The sequence below is a fragment of the Pieris brassicae genome, chromosome 1 (assembly GCF_905147105.1).
Source record: "Pieris brassicae chromosome 1, ilPieBrab1.1, whole genome shotgun sequence".
NCBI lineage: Eukaryota > Metazoa > Arthropoda > Insecta > Lepidoptera > Pieridae > Pieris > Pieris brassicae.
Genome location: NC_059665.1, coordinates 13,680,471 through 13,703,516, shown reverse-complemented (window position 1 = coordinate 13,703,516; position 23,046 = coordinate 13,680,471). Strand labels below are relative to the sequence as shown.

The 23,046-nt window shown below is 35.3% G+C and overlaps 1 protein-coding gene across 2 annotated transcripts; it reads left to right on the top strand.

The window, feature by feature from the left end:
• Positions 1–912: 912 nt before the first annotated feature.
• Positions 913–11,976, top strand: LOC123710811. Of its 2 annotated transcripts, none has more exons than XM_045663037.1 (5): positions 913–931; positions 5,521–5,620; positions 6,700–6,873; positions 8,397–8,638; positions 11,843–11,976. In XM_045663037.1, exons 2-5 carry the CDS (start codon positions 5,525–5,527, stop codon positions 11,874–11,876), a joined length of 546 nt encoding a protein of 181 aa, XP_045518993.1. In that variant the 5' UTR covers positions 913–931; positions 5,521–5,524; the 3' UTR covers positions 11,877–11,976. The 2 variants fall into 2 exon arrangements, with proteins under 2 accessions (XP_045518993.1, XP_045519004.1); XM_045663048.1 differs by lacking the exon at positions 913–931 and adding an exon at positions 5,247–5,257.
• The last annotated feature ends 11,070 nt before the right edge of the window (positions 11,977–23,046 follow it).

Here is a 23,046-nt window from a genome sequence, read left to right as displayed (position 1 = left end):
GAGTATGAATGGATTCATACATGAAGTGAAAACTTTGCCCTTTATTCTTATTAAGGTTTGTATAGATAAGTGTATAAAGCTATTTTGTGAATTTTAAATGAGTTTAGATTTGAAACTTTTTTCGATGTAGCGCATGCCATTTGAAGGCTTTCGCTGAAATATACCTCGCGTTACACAAAACTTTAACGGAAGCGTGAAAATTGTATGCATACCAAGTGAGATTGAAAAGTTCCGATGTCAAGCCACAGTTCCCGAGGACAAATTGCCTTCACTCGCTGCATTTACATGACAGATTAAATAGTTTTTGTTACTCCAATCTATTTCGGACGAGTTATTCCTGGCCAGCAACTTAAGATTTACTATAAAAAACTTAATCATATCATGTAATCATCCATGTAATGGGTTTAAAAAATAATTACCAACAAAAGTTACAATTTTCAAATTGAGATTTCCGTGACGTATTCATTTATCCTTATACTTCTATGTTGAGACATTGTGAGCTTTTAGACCTTTTGACGTGTTCACATTTTTATTTGAATACATTAAATGTTTTTTTTATTTACCGCGATCCAATTCTATTAATCAATAAAAGCTGCAAGACATAGGACAAACTTATTTGAATCAAGTCGGTCAGACTAGAACGCAAACCACGAACTGTTCGATTCCTGAATATCGCTGAAAATTGAGCCTTAAACCTACGCCACAAGCATTGGTATCAAGAACTTTCATCCAAGTAGTGTATGTAATTGAAACAGTGATATTGCAGAACATTAAAGCAATAACTGAACAAAAAAAGTTCGCCATCTGGTACAAATAAACATGTTCAACAATGAGAATTGTGAATTGTATTATTGGAAAAGTCTTTTTATAAGCATAGTGTTTTTTCTGCAATTCTATTACACGTTATGCAGCACCTGGCGGAGCACAGAATGTAAGTAAAATTTAATTAAAAGTCTATTATAAATACTAAGAATTAATTTTCTAAAGTAATTAGATATTGTTTTGTTTTAATGTCTATAAAGTCAATAACAATTGAACTATTGGCAAGTAAGTTAAGTAATCTATGTGTAATTGTATTGGTATGATTTCTCTTTCACGCCTTCACCACTATTTTAGGAAACTAAATTACTTCATCCTAAACTAAATATGTTCATTATGTTCATATTAGTTAGTAAGCATATAGGTTAAGTTTGTTTGGTAAATAAAAACGCAATATAATATATAGAGTATAATTCACAGGGATTTGGTCAACGTCAAATAAGTATATAATAAAATTATATAATATAATACTGATTTAATTTAATATATTAAATTTAGCTCTACAAATTCAAGTTATTTGAACCACCCTAAAATACATTCAATTTACCAAGTCTGTGAGGAATATACTTCTATAGGGGTAGTTCATTCAATTCCAACATTGTGGTATTTACAAAATTCCTTTAAGTCACGTATAAAATGTGCTTTGAAAAATATTAAATAGAATTGATTAGAACTCTTCAGTAAATTCATGTTATGTTGTTCACCCTTTGGGCTTTGAGAGTTATTGAACAGACAGTGAACCTACTTCGACTTTTCGATCTTAATCATATCTCCTTCGTAAAAGGAGACCCCTTTCAAAACTACAAAACTTAGCATTTTGTATCTACAGTCCAAACCGTTTACGACGACATCGTTAAGAACATACCCGTTATATTGACCAAAATCAAAGGTCCCGGTTGAATTCTATAGTATTATTGGCTGTCTATCGGTTTTTACGACCAAATATGAATAGTCCCTTCGATAACAGATTTTGACTGTACTTTTCATTAATTGATAATTTATCTTACGTACCGATTAATTTAAAGTATTATTATTAGCTTAAAGTATTATTATATGCTGTTAAATACTACTAATATAATAGTGAGTTTCTAAGCTGTTACCAGTTGACCTAGTAAAGAATTCAGTAAGCATCCAAGTACTGCACACATAAATAAAGATGGCATTGTTATGCTAATATGTCGGCCGAAATTGCTTCCGAATAGCGGCCATATTTACTTTAACCTAAAAACGTAGACAATAAACATTATTATATATAATGTTTAATAAGAACCGTTCCAGGTGATGACGCATTTCTTTAATATATATTTTTAACCATGCTGTAAACGCATGTAGCATATGACAGAACTTTATACAAAGAAAAATAAATCTGTTTATTTAAAAAAGTGAATTTTCTTGATAGTGGTACTCGAGTTAATTATCACTCAAATTTTAACAGTATCAGTCTTCTGCATTCAATTAACTGAAACAACTTTTTGTTTTCTTTTAAAATGCGTAAATACAATTTCACAGAATGAGAAGAATAACACTTAATTTACAAAAAAAAATATCTATCTTTTTTTTGAATCAGCAAGATATAAAAAAAATTTAACCTAGAAAGAATGAAAGAAGAAAATAGATATTTGTAATCTCTCTAACGACTCAAATCAAGATAACATTTCAAATATGGTTTCATTTTTATTTATAAGTTCTAAAACAAAAAGTTCTAAACTAAAATATTCAAGAAAATATGAAATCACAAATTTTAGACACACACATCAATTATATTAGAACATATTTTTTTTAACACAAAATAAAAATTAAAGCACTAAAAAGTATTTTTATGAGTGAGAATCTAAAAAATTAGGTATAAACGAAAATTGGATTACTAGTCCTTAGTGTATGTAGCTACGTATAAATCTAATAAAAATAATGGTTTCTTTTTATCTTTTTTATACTAAAACCTTACGGATCTCAAAGACACGGCCTTGTATTATTGCCTTAATAAAACTGAGGAGATACATCCAGTCGACCGTAATCACCTAAAAGTATCCCATAATAAAATTCTTTAAGACAAAATACGCCTTCGGCGGGCCCTTAGACCTTGGCGTGAGCTGGTTTAATATATTTAAGAATTTGTTTAGAATATGAACCTCATCCGAGACTTAGATTGCGTGGCCATTATTACATTTCCCAGAATACGTAAGACCCAAAAGGACGAGAAGACCAAAGATAAATTAAAAGATAGTGACTAAGATAATCCGGCGCGAAGGTCCAAAATATTTCAATCTTCTCTTATTAATAAACACAACTATATTAATAGCTGCGTTATAAAATCAAGAAAAGCCTGCGTGTGTGAAATGTATGATAAATGTATATATAGTTAGATTAATGTCGATTATCGCAAGCAAATAACGTATTGAGGTACTCTTATGTTAAGTAATTAAAACTCCACTCTGTATACCTAGTTAAGCAATAATTTTGACACAATATTATGTTTACTCGCTATTTGCTCTATGAATTATAAAGAGGAATTCACGGTACAGCAATGGCCAATTTGAATGCATTGGTTGAACACGTAATTAGCTAGGAAATTGGTTTGGTATTTCTTCGATTATTCAGTTTAATAATTATGGCAATCTAGTGATAGGTGATATGTTTAAGTTTTAATGAAGTACAGTATATTGGTGGAAAGCTTTCGGAAAATATGCAATAAAATAAGCATTCGTGTGATTTGTAGATTTCTATCGTTTGTGTGTTTGTCACATAAGCGTTCCACGACAACAACCACTGATTAAACCATTTTAGTAAATATATCAATGGCGGTACAACCTTTTTAGGTCTGGGCCTCAGATTTCTGTATCGGTTTCATGATCATTTGTTAATCTAATAGGCAAGTAGGTGATCCTCCCAAGGGCTTCTATGCCTGACGCACGCCATCGAATTTTGGGTGTAAGGCAAGCCGGTTTCCTCGCGATGTTTTCCTTCAACGTTCGAGCGAATGTTAATAGCGCACATAGAAAGAAAGTCCATTAGTACACAGCTGGGGATCGAACCTACGACCTCAGAGATGAGAGTAGCATGCTGAAGCCACTAGGCCAACACTGCTCTGTATTTTTAAACCATTTAGCATAAGCAAGTTGATAATTTTTATTTGTAATAGAAATTAGTACATCAGGAATACCATGATGATTTTTACTGTAATAAATCAAGGAGACAAATTAATATATATTTCAGGAGAAAAGTTTTAAGACATTTTAAGCCTTTTTCCTTGTCCAATTTAATAGCTTTAAGTTGGTTAATTTAATGGTTAATTACCATTCTTTGTAGCTGGTTATTAGTCAAATTTTTTTTATACGTTCTACATATTAAATTTACCTCTCTCGTTTCTTATTGATAAAAGGATGAAGTAGATTTTTTTCAAAATTAATGATTTGTTATTTATATGAATGATGAAGTTTGTATAAAAATAATTTAAAAATGAGGGTATATATTATTTCTTCTGTCTTCCGCTTACGACTTCTTGGAGATCGTAGGTTTGAATCCTGCCTGTGCACCAATTTTTGTCCTTCTGCGCATTGAACATCGTGACGAAACCGGCACACCTTAGTTCCAAAATGTCATCCGCATGTGTCATGCACCTACTTACCTATAAGAATAAAATTATCATGAAATAAGATGTATTTTAAGCCCAGACCTAAGAGGTTGTGGCGCCGCTAGTATTTTTTTCATATTCATATTTTTATTTGCATTCCATAATGTTACGATAGATGTTTAAGAGGCTTAAAGCTAGGTACAATATTATGGACCCTGTTAGGCAGCAAAAGAAGGCATTACAAAATTTATATCACATAATTAATAGTAACAAAATAGTGCATAAAATTTTACATTTCAGGTTAGTATTAATTATATAGAATAACATTTTTTTATTTATTTAATTTAGAATATTTAGGGATTAATAATTATGAAATTAAACTATATTTTTATCTTCTAGGTACTCATTAACGCTATAATAACATTTACGTATAAGAAGTTTTTTTTGTTTGTAAATATATGTATCTTTTTTTCATTTCTTAGTGTCTCAGGTAGTTTATTATAAATTTTGATTGACATGACTAGTGGGCTAGATGCATGTATTTGTAATCGGAAAGATGGTAGGTTTAGGCGTTTTTTGGGTCGAAGTGTGTACCTTGTCTGTATGTCTTCGCGTGTGGTTTAAAATTCTTTGTGTGTGTGGGCAAATTTACAGATTTCCAATATGTATAATGAGGTTAGAGTGATAATGTTTAGTTTTATGAAATGTGGTTTGCAGCTGTCTGTTTGTTCTATGTTAACTATGATCCGAATTAACTTTTTGAGTTGTGAATAGTGCTGGTGCGTCGGTGCTATTTCCTCACATTATTACACCGTAGTTTAGCCATGCATGCGCATAGGCGTAGTAGGTGGTTAGAGCGGTTTTCAGGTCCGTAGTCTTTTTAATTTCCCGGAAAGCATATAAAAATGTTGATAGTTTTGATTTTATTTTTAGTATGTGTGATTTCCAGTTAATGTTTGTGTCTATTGTTATACGTAGTAATGAAAATTCGTTAACTTGTTCTATTACGTGACCGTACTAAAACTGGAAGCTTCTGTAACAACAATTTTTGTTTCAACAGGAAACAGACCCAAGCTTACTGCGTTATTCCACAAATTCCCCGCTGTATTAACATGTTTTATATTTTACAGAACCATGCAATTCACCATATTCGCAAGTGTCATTGGAATCACGATGGGTATGAGACCGCATGGATTTTCAGGGACCTTAGTGGACTTCACTGATCCTAAGGTAAAATAGGAATGTTTAAATCAAAATGTTGAAATAAAGTTGTTCAAACAATACGTAGTTCAACATCTATTTGGTTATCCCATACAGATCATTTTAATGATTTATTTAATGTTAGATTTGACTTTAGAAACCGTATACATGAAATGAAGTTCTGAGTCCATTTGAAGTTAACAATTACTTCAAAATTGATTGGTTTAGTTTTTGATTGAGTTCATATGTTCTTCAACTGTAGTTTAAACCCTAAATTAAAATTAATAATATAAGTTTAGTTAGTTCATTTAGAGTAACAGTTAAGGTATCTAAATAATTTCACTTGTCCAACCAGAAGCTAGTAAACATTCAGTCATTATCTCATCTAAAACTATCAATCATTAAACTTCGTAAATGATTTGAGCTATTAATATATTGATTATATACAATATAAACATATATATATATGTATATATGGTATATAAGTAAGATCTAGTCACAAATCTGACTGACTACGAATGTGAGCACAAAAATACGAGTTGAGAATGTCTTCAATCAATTTATTACCGCAGTGAAATAATAACGATCCGTACAAATGGCGTTTACCGATTGGAAAATATTATAGAAAGATAAAATTTTACGTTTTCATAAAATCAATGATGTACCCATTAATCTCCAACCATTGGTCAATTACCTCGATAATTTTGGTTAAAAAATCTACGATATATTGGTTCCATGTTATAGAAAACGCGTTATATCAAGGGCTGAAATCACGTAATATGAAAATGCGTTATTAGAGTATCGTGTTATAAGGGGGTTTACTGTGCTTTTGGATATTGCACCCGGGCGTGTAACTGAGTGTTGCAGTCACATTGTCACGAGTTACGTCCGGTTTTTAAACCGTATTAGGTTTCAAACACTAAAAGAAACGTGTGGCTGGCTTTATAATCGGAATACAATGTTAAAATACACTTTATGGTTTTAAGGTATTTACAAACAATTACAACTAATCAAGGAAAAAACGACCATTCCGCCAAGAATCTCGCATCCATTCTGGCTGCTTACCATTCAATGGGCCACAATAGTACCCTATAAAAACTATATTTCAGGTGCAAGGACATCTCGATGCATTAGTGCGAATGGCCCAGTCGTGTGTGATCAAAGTAAGGGCCACCCCAAAAGACGTGAGAGCATATTTCACGAATTCACCACCGATTACGAGGTCTGGGCAGTGTTTTGCAGCGTGTATGCTGGAGCAGAGTGATGTCATCAATCATGGCAAGGTCAGTTTCCATCTCTTTCTAATCTTAACACTCGTGGACTTTCAAGGGATGTTAAATAATAAATATAATTAAGCCTTAGTTACTCTTTGAAACATTGATTCATTACAAAAGATACATACACGTTAAAAAGCACCTCTTAAAGAGTATAGGCCTGCTCAGACTGGCTCCATATCTCTATATCTTGAGCATTTCTTCCCAATCACCCACCAACTTTAATGCGTGTTAAAAGTGCTAATGCTGTTCAGTGCGTAATAAGTGGAAGTTGTTGACATGGTTGCGATGTTATTGTTTATAAAAATTCTTACTAAAGAAGGAAAAACCGAGGTTAAAATGAAAGATGAAACGTACGTACACGGACTCATTGAGTCATGCCTGTACGTTCGTTTTACTTTCTCACCATTGGTATACGTTGTACCAGGATTGACATCAAAAAGTACACTATCTAACTTAAAGTTCATCCTATACTCACTACCATTTCTCAGGCCAAATAAATTGAAAAAGTTGGTCCCTGTGGCAGTGTATGTTTAACGCTGGCAGCATTTCCTCGCTGTGTTGCGATACTTATTTGTTCAGTGAGGAAAACACCAGCTCTGGGGTCACCAGTACTATCTACCAGGCGCCGACTTTAACCTTTAATTAAGTAATTTGATTTTATCCACATGTCTCCACGAAGACGCAATTTTATTTAAATAATAGAATAAAGGCAAATTTATTGCCTTATTTACATAACAAGGCGATAATTTTACAATTGTTGTCAAGTAATTTTTTTAGTTATGAAATTATATTATTAAATAGCTGTTATTCAAGAATTATTATTTATATGTGTGTACAATATTGTATATACGCACTTATTTGCTATTTTCCTATATCTACTTTAAAAAATAACAGGAAGAGAATTAGAACCTTCTCATACAAATACCATACTCAAACGATAGCCTCTGTATTGGCAAAGAATTCGTACGGATCCAATAAAGAGTTTCAAATTGCTATAAAAATGTTATCGCAAAACAGTGCAGTCGTGAAAATGTCGGAAAAAATTAGAACTGCAGTTGTTTGTGTTTGTGTTATGGCTGGTATTTATTTACATACAGTAAATGTTTAACGTATTTTTTCCTTAAAACTATTGTACTATTTTTTCAATGTAAATCACGTATCAGTTTATAGTAATGTGAATTGACTTTTATTTACCAATTGGGGGTAAATGTACTATATACATAAGTATATAGTACGTTTATTTTAATTAGATATTAATATTTTTATTAATTTGCTTTTAGATATTTTTTATCGACTTTAAACCAAAGGACGATATTATTAATTCAACGTGTAATTATGTCAAGCCCTTCTAATAATTAAAAAGTAATAACGAAAATATTTTTTAGCTTTGTTAACGAAATCACTTAGTTGCAATGAAATTTATATTTTACTACACTTATGTTTTACTGGTAATTGAAATTAATTTTTCGAGTTATATAGCGTTTTTTTAAATATCATGCTTCAGATTATGATTTTAAAGCTATCCTCAGGTAAACCGAGACCTTCTCATCCACCTGGCCAGTCTGGTGAATGGAAAAAACTCACGAGTTGTACGAAAGCTCCACAGCATCTCCAGGTTATGCCTGGACAGCATTGAAGGAATGTCAGATAGGTGCCAACTAGCCTCCACATATAACGATTGTTTGAATGAGAATATGATTGAGTTTGCCTTTCCCTTGGACCTCGCTGAGGAAGCTGTTCGTAAGATGCCGTTTCATCTCATACAACCGAAGTGAGTAAGTCTGAATTAATTTTAGACGGCTTAATCTTTATTCAACTGTCTTAAACAATACTTAAGATAAATCAAAGAATCAATTGGAAGCTAAATATGTGTGTGACATTTTTTTACTTCCTTAAATTAAATTATGTACTAAAGATAAAAATCTTTTACGCCAAAAAAAAAATCTTCATAATTAGATTTGGTACAATCATTCAGGCTGGTAACTAAGAAAGAAAACAATAAACAAACTAAATTAGTAGATTAATCGATATAAATTTCGTTCTTTAGTTGCGTCCAGTAATTAGGGTTGTAATTAGTTAATCTACCGTTAAAGGTAATTTAATTAACATCTGAGATGAACTTATATTTATGTACACTCTGGGTTACCTTTATACAATATAATTCATTCTTACACGTCTTAGTAATGACCACTTTACAAATAAGGTGTAGCCTTACGTAATATTATTAAGATATATTCAAGTATTATGATTGTCAGAACGGTGGCATTAGCTGCCATTGTCATTATATCTAAATTGACAACATTAAAGTAATCAATTTGTCAGAAGACATTTAATATGTACTATCAAATAGTCGTCAGTTTGTACATTTATTATTATAATCAAATCCAATAAACCACTACTATAACCGTTTTTAAACTGATTAGACTCATAATTTATGAGCTCTTGATATATAATGACAATAACAGCTGACAGACTGGCTGACTAGACAGCTATTATATTTATTGTTTATTATACTTATTTATATTTTCTCTTTGTTAGACGCATAACACAAATCAATTGATTCACACGAATTCCTGCGAAACTAGTGTGATAATCCAAAAACTATTTACGTGAATGTATTGACTTTTGAAGAAAAACCCAACTTTTTGTTACTTTAGCAAACTTCTGCCTTAAATATCCTTTTCGTATAAAAGGCTAGAGTTAGAGGAAAACGTATTTCCTTTTTTAAGCTAACATCTAAAACGGACTGGCTAAATTAAGCGAGATGGGTTGAAAGAACCTTGTATGGGTATAATTACGGAAATGCTGGGACAGTTTTGAAATTTAAATCATTTTACAATTTAAATACCGCATTTTAACATCTCGTATTCATTTACAGTTTCTAAGTTCTTTGAAACGTCAAATTTTGTATCAAAAAAGGAATTAATGTTACAATTTGTAATTCTTATAAGAAATTTTACCTTGTCTGTATACACACAGAGTTTTTTGGGCTGCAACCCAGGGCCCAGTGGATTCAAAGGGCCGCAGGTCCGTAGATAAAACTTTATGTTGAAATCTCTGAGATCAAAAAACCCATGTGCGATGCGCATATCTATCGAAGGGAACGGGGAATTCCCTTTCGCTTGTTTTCGGTGTGTGTATTTGTTCGCGTATACGAGTACGTCTATTACGGTCGATTTCCTCGTAATAGCGGCACAAATTCACGTTGCCCCCATGTGCATATATGTCCATTCGAAATTCGTCTAATAAAAAACTACAATAAAACCTCAAATAGCTTTTCATATAAAGAAAAGTAGCACAACTTTACATAATCGAGTTTTATACGACGTTTATAAATTAATATCATTCATATTATAAATAGGACTCCAGTCGGTGACAATTTCTTCATCTAATTTTTTAATCTTTTTATTTATTTTCAATTCGGGGAGACCTTAATTTGCATGTTATTTTTAAACGATAAGCGACGTTATACTAGGAATTTTATTTAAAAAAATACTCATTTACAAAGAGAAAACACCATTACCTTATTTTCCTTTGAAATAGCAATTACGTGATCGGTGTTGCCAATTTATAACGCTTATTTACCCCGGTCACATCGTCTCAAATAGGACTTGACACGAAGTAGTTTTTTAGGGGAACTTTTATGGACGTGATGTGGTAAGCTTTCATATATTATGATATTAAATTGTTCCATAGTCCCCGCTGAGACACAGTTTTTGTCCTGAAATAATTTTTTGTACAATTTATCTATCGTATTAGGTAGGCAGGGGTGAATGTAATAAATTATAAGGGTCGGCTAAGGGGTTCTGTCTTAAATTCGGAGATCTACACTAGTTAATACAAGCAATTCTGCCCATGAAGAATCTTATAGTTAAAATGTTAGTATATTAGTTCTATATTCAAACAATTATAAGATACGCTTATTTGCCATAGTCCTCCATATGGCAAAAAACTCAGGAAGAGACAATTTTTGAATAAATTTACCATTGGGTTCTCAGAGATAATATTAAATTCTAATGGTGAAAGAATTTTAACCTTGGCCTTTATGTTTTTGAGCTTATTTGTTTTATTATATTACTATAGACTATACTCGGTGCCTAACATGAGATTTAAAAAACAGCGCCCATGGCTTCCGTGTTAAAACTCAATGCATTTTTGAGGTATGGGTTTTAGCGTTAAGTTTCCTTTCTATTTCGTACCCTAAGAGTATATACGTTGCAATATTCACATAAAAAGGGAGTAACGAAAAGATGATTATAATTTTATTATTTTCTACTCAAATATATGTAACATATATCGGGACGGAGTAACCAAGTAATGAGGGACATAACTTAGAAATGCAATTTTCATAGATAAGGGCGATAAGCGAGGAAGTTAAACAGCTCGAATCCTCATCAAATTTTATTTATTATTTATGATAAAATACTAAATTTAACCCAATCATTTGCTTAATTACGTAATTAAAGATTGTAAGGAAGTACAAAATGTGTCACACTTATTAACTATAAGCTTTACAAACAAATATAAATTTACACGAAATTTGATTTAGAGGAAAAAATATTATGTAGTAAGTGTAGACGTTTAAAAAATTCCTAATAACCTACCTTTCACCTTGAAGGTTCCTTGGCATTTAATCAATATTGTAAGACCAAAAAGCCTACATTTTTTTACTAAAAGCTTAGTATAACAATGTTAATTAGCAAATTATTTTTTGCTAATAAAATTTGGACGCCTAAAACTACACCTTTGGAGTAACTTAAACTATTAAATATAAGTGCAAGTGCGGTATTTCGGACACGAATACAGTGTCCATATAGAACAATAAACCTTTTAATGAACATTACTTTAGTTCAAGCCATTCACTAGTATTGTAGAAAGTTAAGTCAAGATAAGATTAAAATAAATTAAAACTTTGTAATCATTGTAAACAACTTTTAATGTATATAATCTTAATTCGTTTTTTTTTAAATTTCAGTTTACCACAAGAATTGAGGCAGTCGTCATATTAAATATTAGATAAGTTTAGTATACATTAATTGTTCATATATCATTTTTATTATTTTTAAATACACGACATTTTATTTAAAATCTCTTTTATATGTACTCTTCATTTAATATTTATCCTGGGAGATCATTAAAGTATAGGTCAGGAATAAAATATTGTTACGGACTCTATATATTTGAGACGTTAGAAATGATTTTATGAATCATTGTAACTTTGTAAGGGCTTCGGGAAACGCCCACGCACATTGTATCTATATCTTAATATAAAATCAATTTATTTATATGTTGAAATTACCACATAAAAAGGTTTCGTAGGATAATCCAAAAATCCTTCATTATTTATTTAAATTAATGTTAATAGTTTAGTTGTATAGACATTATAGTTGTAGACTTCTTACTTGGTGATCTATTTGCTCATTTGTTTTAATTTACATACTTAACCCATGATACAATTTACAGAGATATCTGTCCTTAATGAATTGTATTAAACCGATACACACAGCTTTGTATGCGTAAAATTAAATTGTTTAGAGTATATATATTAACCGTTATAAAGTGTATATAAATTAACCGTATCGTTTATTTAATAACCAGCCTAAAATGCCTTCAATAATGTGCGAGTTTAACTAGCCACGATGGCCGGCTATGATACTTTTTGCATGAGTATCATTAGTCGCTATAAACTGGAATTTTCTGGCGTAGAATGATATATACCTAGAACTTATCGACCTCAGCTACACGGGCCTTTGGGCTGACAAGTCAGTGCTGAGACTGGCCGAGCATTCTCCCTTTAGGTTGGAGGAACAGTACACCATACTTCCTCCATACATTAATCATCTATTAAAATGTTTAAAGAACTTTATTTCTCATTACAAAAAATGTATTTTATTTACATGAGAAACTTAATATATACGAAAGAGATACACGTCGCCAGCATCCGTTCCAATTTTAGTCTGCTAGGCTCAATCTTAAATGTTTGCTCATTCTTAATTGTTAGTACCCTTTTGAATCGGTCAAATGCACTAATACTACGAATATTAGAATGTAATTAAATAATTGCACATCTCATACTTAATAGACTTCTTCAAATAATTTGTACGCGGCTTCGGCGAAATAAGCAAACTTGCTCGACGAGTATTGCGTGTATTTGATTTTTGAAAATGACAACCTACTATAGAGAGAGTTTTTTTTCTATAAACAAATAGTTTCTTAATCGTCATAATTTACAAATGTTTTCTGCTCCACACCTACTGCTGAAAAATTCTGGAAATGGGTCAACTATACGCATAGGGTTCTAAGCAAGCCCCAAGGCAAAACGTGGCCACCCCAAGCAGTCTTGGAAATGGACCAATCTTGATGCTTTTTGTCCCACCTAGGCACATAGAACCTTAAGTTAGTGATTACCACAAATATGTAATATGATTATATCATAAGCCGATACATATACAAAAATCTTACAACGCAATACAAAGACTGAAGGAAGATTCGCTTTAAATGAAAAATACGTTCAAAATGCAAGTCACTAAGTAAGGCAGCTGGGGATGGTAGTAACGTAATTTTATCTCAGAAATACGAGGCTCATTCGAGCTAATTAGATTTTTTGTTTCACTTGTAAATAAATGGAAACTAAGGTAAAGTAAATTATAAGAACACCACTATTAATACATAGACATATTGTGAAAGATAAAATTATCTATTACATCACATTGATGTTTTGTATGATGTGTAATATTGTTTTGACAATATTACAAAATATAATCCGCATCACCTCGACGTCCGTCGTTCCACAACTGAGCGTTTTCTAAGGCACTTTTTGAAGCGCACCACCAATATGTGGAACCAGCTGCTCACTGAAGTATTTCCGAAACAATTCGACTTAGGGTCCTTCAAGAAAAGAGCGTACCAATTCTGGAAATGCTGGCAACGCACTTGCGAGCCTTCTGGCAATGTAAGTATCCATAGGCTGCCGTATCACTTAATATCAGGTGAGCCTACTTCCCGTTGACCTCCTATTACATAAAAAAACCCAAAACCTTCGTGTATTATGATAATAATATCAACATGATTACTGTGGCGCTACAACTCTTAATGGGTCTTCCCCTCGGATTGAATCCGTTTTGTTTATTTCATAGACAATTAAGTACTCAGTATTAGTCTCTGTCACATGTCGTCGATTTTTGAATTTGGACAGAATACATCTTTCATTTCCTTAGAGCACTAAATTATTATTGAGCAATATTTTGTCCCGTTTCTGACGGAATGCATAATCTGGTAAAGTTTGTGTTTAATCTTGAAATTGGTCTCGTAGCATCTAGATCCAAGACTATCAAAGTTAAAAGCCGCGGAACCGAATGACTTTAAATAACTTTGCCAACCGGGAGTTGAGTTTAACTTGACAGACACTTATACATCAGATGGAAATATTAACTAGAACTAAATGAAAATTATGCTATGCAAAAAAACGAATGCCGGAGTTTTGAAAATAGCATACACGTTACATTTATTGAGATATATAAAATGTGGATTAAAATTTTGCTTAGGCTTATTAACACATGGTCAGAAATATGTCTGCCTATGTGTTTGTGGTAAGTAAAATATTATTTTAATGTAAACGCGAACAAAATGATGAGATTCGCAGAAGAACCGACGCGACGCCACTTATAGAACCAAAGAACGTATAAGCTCCAATGCTCGATGGGGTAAAAAGTGAATGGATAGAGAGAAGCAGTCGGCATAGCATTGTATGGCCTCTCACTAAATGGACCTAGTGTGGGTGCAGGCAATTCGTTGGATCTTGATGGTCGTATTGAATCCATAGGGGATAGACCTATGTCAGTCATTGTATTAAAAAGTCAACTGGCTAAAACGCGCGAACAATTTATTAAAATTGATAAGGCCGGCAACGCACTTGCGAGCCTTCTGGCAATATGATTGTCCATGGGCGGCGGTATCACTTAACATCAGGTGAGCCTCCTGCCCGTTTGCCTACTATTACATAAAAAAAAACTTCTTTTTCACACACTCACATTGCAGATTCCCAAGTGCGTTGCCGGCCTAAAAACTTAATATGTAAAAAATGTGCCAAGTTATATTATTGTTGAATTACTAAGAAATGTACTCCACAAAATTATCCCGGCATTTCATACTGTATGGTGTCGTTACAGTCCCATTAAACCCATTTCATATCCACCAAACATCATATTTGTATGTATTATATATATACCACGTTTAATAACACGGCGTATGATAATTTTCCTTATAATAGTCACCTTCAACCCACACATTTTGATAAGAATAGCCTGCCATTTTGTTTGCAGGCAATGATTCAAACGACGAAGGTACCAAGCCTTTTCACTCGATGAAATGGAGAGCCCACACAATTCAAACATGATTTCTAATAAAAGGTCTTTATTTGTTCACAATACGCCACAGAATAAGATACTAAATGTATGGGCGATAAATTTAGGATTACGACCGAGTTTTTGGCTTCATGTTGTTTAGCGTTTATAACAAAGTGTTGGGCACTCAACTCACTCAAGGCAGTTAAACATTTAAATATCAATGTGACACAATAACGCAGAAACTAATACAGATAAAAATCGTTGACAAGGTTCATATTACGTATTCTTGGGGGACTCGACTCAATCGAGTCAAGCTTTCCGTCGTAACCAATTAACGTATCTTGCATGCTTCTTAAATTACATTTTTAAGCAACCACAATAATGAAAAGGTTTGCTTGAGCCCACGAACGTCTCCAACACCACGAGAATGTCAAGGCTATTCAACATCGTCAATTAAAAGAATTCGAATTAGAGAATTAGTGTGAGTGCACGTTAGTCTTAGGTGATAAACAGTGGAAAAAGAACACAACAACAGACTTTAAATACTTATTAGTATTAAGTTAGGCTTGATATATGATGTGTCTGTGCAGAAACAAAATATTATTAAGTCACCATTAAACATGTATATCTACGCAGAGGTAATCAAAAAATAATTTTTTAGTTTATTCTCAAGACTTTGTTAAGGCTGATTCCTTATTCTTAATTAAAATATTCGTATATTAAAATATTATGCCTTGGCGGCCCGCAAAGATGTGGGGTCTACATCTTATACCACTTTTACCATGGAGAGTGTTCAGAGGTGTTGTTGGCTCCGGTCCTAACGCGCCTTTTCCGGTACCTGTACTCCCTCAACACTGTTCCGAAGTGCTGGAAGACAGCTTTGATACATCCGATCCCTAAAAAAGGCGATCGCTCTGATCCGTCCAACTATCGCCCAATCGCAATAACCTCCTTGTTCTCCAAAATAATGGAAACCATTATTAACGGCCAGCTCTTGAGGTATCTAGAGGGCAGCCAGCTGATTAGCGATTCTCAGTACGGCTTTCGTCGTGGTCGCTCAGCTGGTGACCTCCTTGTATACCTTACACATAGGTGGGCAGAGGCAATTGAGTCCAAGGGGGAGGCGCTGGCGGTAAGTTTGGACATAGCGAAAGCCTTCAATCGGGTGTGGTATAGAGCACTGCTCTCGAAGCTTCCAGCCTATGGGCTCCCCGAGAAATTATGCAACTGGATTTCCAGCTTTCTCGCTGATCGGAGCATTAAGGTCGTCATCGACGGAGCATGCTCCGACCTTAAACCCGTCAATGCTGGTGTCCCACACGGCTGTGTCCTATCCCCGACCCTGTTTATTCTGCATATTAATGATATGTTGCAACTTAGCAACCTTCATTGCTATGCGGACGACAGCACTGGGGATACTTTTTACACGGGCCGGGCAGGTATTTCTCGGGCTGTTGTTGATGAGTGCCGGAACAAACTTGTGTCTGAAGTCGAAACTCTTTTACGTGGAGTCTCGGACTGGGGTAGACTAAATCTAGTCCAATTTAACCCCAAGAAGACACAAGTATGCGCGTTTTCCGCTAAAAAAACTCCCTTTGTCGCTACTCCCCTCTTTGAAGGCACTCTCCTTAAAGCCTCAGCTAACATCGGAATATTGGGCGTTGACATATCGAATAACGTCCAGTTTCGCGGTCATTTGGAAGGGAAGGCTAAATTAGCCTCCAAAAAGCTTGGTGTGCTCAGCAAGGCGAGACGGTTCTTCACTCCGGGTCACCGCTTGCAACTCTATAAAGCGCAAATTCGGCCCCACATGGAATACTGTTCTCACTTCTAGGCGGGAGCTCCCCAGTACCAGCTCCTTCCACTAGACCGTATTCAACGAAGAGCGGTTCGGATCGTCGACGACCAATCACTTTCCGTGCGGCTTGATCCCTTGGCGTTGCGTAGAGATGTTGGGTCCCTCTGCATCTTCTACCGCATTTACCATGGGGAGTGTTCAGAAGAGTTGTTTGGTCTAATACCCGCAGCTGAGTTTCATTATCGGACGTCAAGGCAAAATACAAAATACCATCCGTATCACCTCGACGTCCGTCGTTCCACAACTGAGCGTTTTCTAAGGCAGTTTTTGCCGCGCACCACCACTATGTGGAACCAGCTGCCCACTGAAGTATTTTCGAACCAATTCGACTTAGGGTCCTTCAAGAAAAGAGCGTACCAATTCTTGAAAGGCCGGCAACGCACTTGCGAGCCTTCTGGCAATGTGAGTGTCCATGGGCAGCGGTATCGCTTCACATCAGGTGAGCCTCTTGCCCGTTTGCCTGTTATAACATAAAAAAAAGACGTCGAAGACTGTTCGACTACTACAAAATGTAGAAGAAACGAATGTTTGTTTGTTGTTAAGTTTGACAGTGGTTGATCTTGTTTATGCGTGCTCATTGCTTACCTCTCGAAACATCAAAAAAAAAAGGATAAGAAAGGAGTCGGGTAGATTCAAAAATTAAAATGGGAATAATTTTAAGAACTACTTCATAAATGTATCTATTATAATATAGATTCTACTGTGTTGTGTTAGAGAACTTTCCCCACGGACTATGCTGCCATTAATGGAAATTGTACAGCACTGAAGTTTGAAATTAAGTTTGTACGTAATATTTTGATAGTATATTTGAACCACAAGGAGATTATTGCAAACGTACCTTTCGTATAAATAACTAGCTGCATCGAAAATATGGTGATATCGTTAGTATATATCCAGCCATAAGTTCTGTTACAAATGAAAATGCATTTTTTAATGAAGTAATGTAATATTATTAAAATTTATATCTACATATTTAATTAAGTAATCGCAGGGACCATTTGCGTCAAGTCGTAGGCTAGAGCAAAGTCGTGAAAGGATCTTCCCACGTGATCGGTGGTTTCAGAGCCGAGCCAGTCGGCATGGTGGGCGTTAAAATCGCCAAGTATCACGATTTCAGCGGTAGGAATCCTTTCGAGCAGGGAATCTGTAGCCATTTGGATATGCTCAATGAGTTGGTCTGTTTCGGTATTTCCGCTATGGGACCTATACAGGCATGCGTAGAATCACGGATGGTCATCGCAATCTACGCGCAGCCAGTGGTTAGATAGGTCCCTTCCTTCAGGCGTCCCGTGGCGACGAGAACGCGCAAACTCCAGCCCGCGGCACAAATGAATGTTCCAATTTATACCCCGGGTAGGAGAGGTAAGAAGTATCAGCCGGGGAGGAAATCTGAGTCTCGGTAAGAAAGAGCAAGGCTGGCTTCGCAGTCTCTAAATGATAGTGGACAGCGTGGATGTTGGAGTTGAGCCCCCTAATATTTGTGAAGTCCACGGCGAGTGTGGATGGGGGTGCCTTTGTTGGATTGCTCCGTTTGCCCCGAGCCCCGATCTTTCTCACCGCACGAAACGCGAATACAAGAAGGCGAACCTTTTGTATCACTTTACGCCGGTTTTCTGAAAGACAGTGGTACTGCCCCGGTCGTGCCTGCCCGTTTGGCTGAAACCAGGAGGCAACAGCATGGCACTCCCACTAGGAAGGGATTGACTGATTGCGCTGGTGAAATAACCTCTGTCACAGGTTATTTCACCAGTGGGCGATGGGGTCGTCACGTCCCGACGCCAAAAACTACACACACACTACACAACTATATATACATCTTATCAAATCTAGAAACACATGCGTTACCAAATAATTCACGGTGATGGTAAAAATGTCTATTTTGTCAACATATATTACATAAAGAATGTAGGTAGTGAATTTTAATTTCAGCTTAGAAGTTTATATATTACATATTATTAGTTACTATTAATATTCTTTGGGAGAAGTGGCTGATCCAACTGATTGAAGAACTATTCTGCGTCACAAAGAGTCCAGTATTTGTTCATGATTCCAATAAAGTGTATTTTGTTTGCCAGCTTTTCCTTTTATTTACTCGATACAAAGCATTGAGAAATATAACTCCCAAAAGTCAAAATATATATTAGGTCCTTACATATGAAATTGGCGTTTTGTATGGGAGGAACAAAAAGTCGAATATTTTTAAATATAATATATTTAATTAATCAAAGTATGAATCATTATTTTCTATGCACTTTTGCCATCTCATAGGTAGTTCATTAATCAATTTACTAAAAAAAACCAGTCGGACGGGAATCAATAAAATCTGTGAAGGCGATTTGGACTGCCCCATCAGAGTTAATTTTTTCCCTTGCAAGAAGTTGTCCAAATTTCGAAAAAAATGGTAATCTGTTGGAGCAATGTCCGGGGAGTACGGAGGATGTCTTAGACATTCCAATTAAAGCTCTTCTAATTTGGTAGCCGTCTGTTGTGCAGTGTGTGGTCTAGCGTTGTCATGAAGTAGCAGTGGCGTGGAGCGATTGACCATCCTAGGTTGTTAAGCCGCTAGCTTTTCCATCATGGTTTGCAAATGCTGACAATAGACATCAGCCGTAATAGTCTTGCCAGATTTGAGAAAACTGCAATGAACAATACCGGCACTAGTCCACCAAACGCTTACAAGTAACTTTTTTGGGTTAATTTTCGCTTGGGGCAGGATTTGGCTGGCTGGCCAGGATCCAACCATTGCGCTGAGCACTTCCGATTATCGTAAAGAATTCATTTTTCATCACAGGTAATGATTTGGTTTAAAATAGCTTCATTATTGTGCCGGTTCAGTAATGTAACGCAGCAGTCGACGCGCGTTTGCCGGTTTACTTCAGTCAATTCGTGAGGTAGCCACCTTTCTAGCTTTTTAATCTTCCCAATTTGCTTCAAGAGAATTAAAATGCCTTCATGACAACGTTCAGCCTTCTGCTGACTTCACATCCGGAGACCTACCAAGTCTCTGTTGACCCGCCATTGGGTTCATCATATCATTGTGTGGTACGGAGCATTGTGCCGCTCACGCGCCCTTTACGGCCTAGCTTTGCGGGCTGTCGCCGTGTGTGGCACTATAAGTCAGCAGATTGGGACGGGATGCGGTCTTTTTTGCGTCCTACCCTTGGGGGCCCATTTGCTTTTCGTGGAGTACTCCGGATGCCGTCGCTGACTCTGTCGCTGATGTGGTCCTGCAGGGCATGGAACTTTTTATTCCATTCTCTGCGGTGCCGGTCGGTGGCAAGTCCCAGCCTTGGTTTAGGCGTTCGTGCAAAGAGGCTTTGCGTCGTAAGCGTGAATGCTTTAAAGCCTGGGCAGAAGCGGCGACATCCTGTGATGCGGCTATCGGCGAACGTAAAAAAGCATACAATTCAGCCTCTAGGTCCTTCAAACGGGAAATCGCTAAGGTAAAGTCAGAGCATATTGCCAGGTTTGGTGAGAAATTCCCACCTTCCTTCTGGTCTCTTGTCAAAGCTGTCCAAGGGAATTTCTGTCAGCCCTCTATTCCACCACTGCATAGGGAGGATGACTCACTGGCCCATACTGCAAAAGAGAAGGCCGATCTTCTAGGCTGTCTCTTTGCGTCGAACTCAACTTTGGATGATCAGGGGAAGGAACCACCGACATTATTACGGTGTGATACTACGATGCCTGAAGTTACATTCCGGCAACGTGCTATCCGTAAACATTTATTTTCCCTGGACATCCATAAGTCGAGCGGGCCTGATGGCATCCCCCCAATTGTGCTGCGTACTTGTGCTCCTGAGTTGGCTCCGGTCCTAACGTGCCTTTTCCGGTACCTTTTTACGATTGCGTGTGACAGATACAATTGTACTGATACTTCAAATGGAATAAAAATGTCTTTTTTGCAGTCAAATAAGAAGATCAAATTGAATATACAGATATCAGTCCTTTTCTAGGTTAATTTGTTAATTGACAATTATTTGAAACATGTTTTAAAACAAAATAACCATTATAAGGAGTAAAATAGAAACTCTTATTTATGTTCTTTAAAATATAGAATATTTCTAAAATAAATGAATACATTTATTTCGCCTGAATAAATTTTGAAGGCACGTTCCCGCTCAATGAACATGAAAATATTGCTTCTTAAAGCATCTTTATTTCTACCAAATAGAAAACATTAATATCAATTTCGGCAACTATTACTATATACTTATATTAATAAAATTCTAAAAGGATATATTGAAATATCGTTCGTCTCGCATTTTTAAATTTTGGACAAATTAATGTGATTAAAAAATCGTTTTTAAAAATCAGTATAAAATGAGATTAAAATGGATACTTTTTTTCATATTTGGATGTTACATTTGCGACTTATTTTAAAAACAACATTATGCAAAAATAATCACTTTTGCATGCATATTGCATATGCGATTTCAGGCGAAAACTATGACAACTATTCATATTATTTTTTGGACTACTTACTAATTGGACATATTCCCCATATTTCAAATTACCAATAACCTTGTATTAGGTCCTTACATATGAAATTGGCGTTTAGTATGGGAGGAACAAAAAGTCGAATATTTTTAAATATAATATATTTAATTAATCAAAGTATGAATCATTATTTTCTATGCACTTTTGCCATCTCATAGGTAGTTCATTAATCAATTTACTAAAAAAAACCAGTCGGACGGGAATCAATAAAATCTGTGAAGGCGATTTGGACTGCCCCATCAGAGTTAATTTTTTCCCTTGCAAGAAGTTGTCCAAATTTCGAAAAAAATGGTAATCTGTTGGAGCAATGTCCGGGGAGTACGGAGGATGTCTTAGACATTCCAATTAAAGCTCTTCTAATTTGGTAGCCGTCTGTTGTGCAGTGTGTGGTCTAGCGTTGTCTTTTATCACTAACACCGCAGCCTACAGCTAACTCGAACGTGGTTTGCGATGGATCCGCTTCCACAATAGCCTTCAATACTTCATTATCAACTTGGGTCTCAGGCCGTCCACGGGGCTTGTTCTACAGGTCGAAATTTCCAGAACGAAAACGTTGGAACCAAAAACGAACTGTGTTTTCTTTTGCAACATGACCGCCATACACATCATTCACCTTTCGAGTCGTTTCCGCAGCACTAGTGCCACGACGGAACTCGTACTCGTAAATAATGCGATACTTTAAGTTTTCCATTTTGTAAAATGAGTGACGCAAATAGAAAAAAAACAGAAGGCCATCGAAGCACAAATACATGAGTAAATAGCTGTACAAATTTGAATTTGGAATTCCTTACCAAAGAGGAGAACATCGTGATTAAAATGGCCAGTACGAAATACGCCAATTTCATATGTAAGGATCTAATATATAGGCTTCTACATTATACAGTATACCTATAAAAGCTTACAAACATAGTCTTGTTTAAGGTTAGATTAGAAAGTATTTTTAGGAAAGACGGGATATATTGTGTACCTGGTGGGGCTAGCGAGTCGCGAGAGCCTTACACACTACTCCCCGGTAGACAGGGTTCGTTAGACCTGATTAAAGTAGGATTGCAAACGGTAGTTTAACTTATTGAGCTTCGACACTCAAGACTGAGCTAGCAAACTTTAATAGGAAGACAGAAACGGAATCCAAAATTAAGGGATTTTGGTAATCAAGCCTATAATGTGCTTATTACAAACTGATTAATTATTTCATTAAGGTTAATGCGTAGTAAAACTTCGCCTTCATATAAGTTGAAAACTGTAAAGACAGTCTCAGAACGTTAGCTTCGCTTCGCATGGAGCAAACACATGTGTTCCGATAATATTTCTATAAGTAGAAATAATGATTCGCCGGAATTTGAACCTATTCAGTTAACCTATCCGTGCCAGAGAGCCATGGAAATATTCCAACAGTAACAGAATGTAAAACCAATACTACATACGGTAAAAAAAACACAACATTATAATATAAAATTTATTATGGCGAATGACGAA

Excerpts from the sequence above, each read along its gene's own strand:
- LOC123710811 (XM_045663037.1), top strand. The coding sequence starts at position 5,525 with ATGCAATTCACCATATTCGCAAGTGTCATTGGAATCACGATGGGTATG. Across the intron at positions 5,621-6,699 it reads TGGACTTCACTGATCCTAAG|GTGCAAGGACATCTCGATGC; the intron begins GTAAAATAGGAA and ends ACTATATTTCAG. Across the intron at positions 6,874-8,396 it reads ATGTCATCAATCATGGCAAG|GTAAACCGAGACCTTCTCAT; the intron begins GTCAGTTTCCAT and ends AGCTATCCTCAG.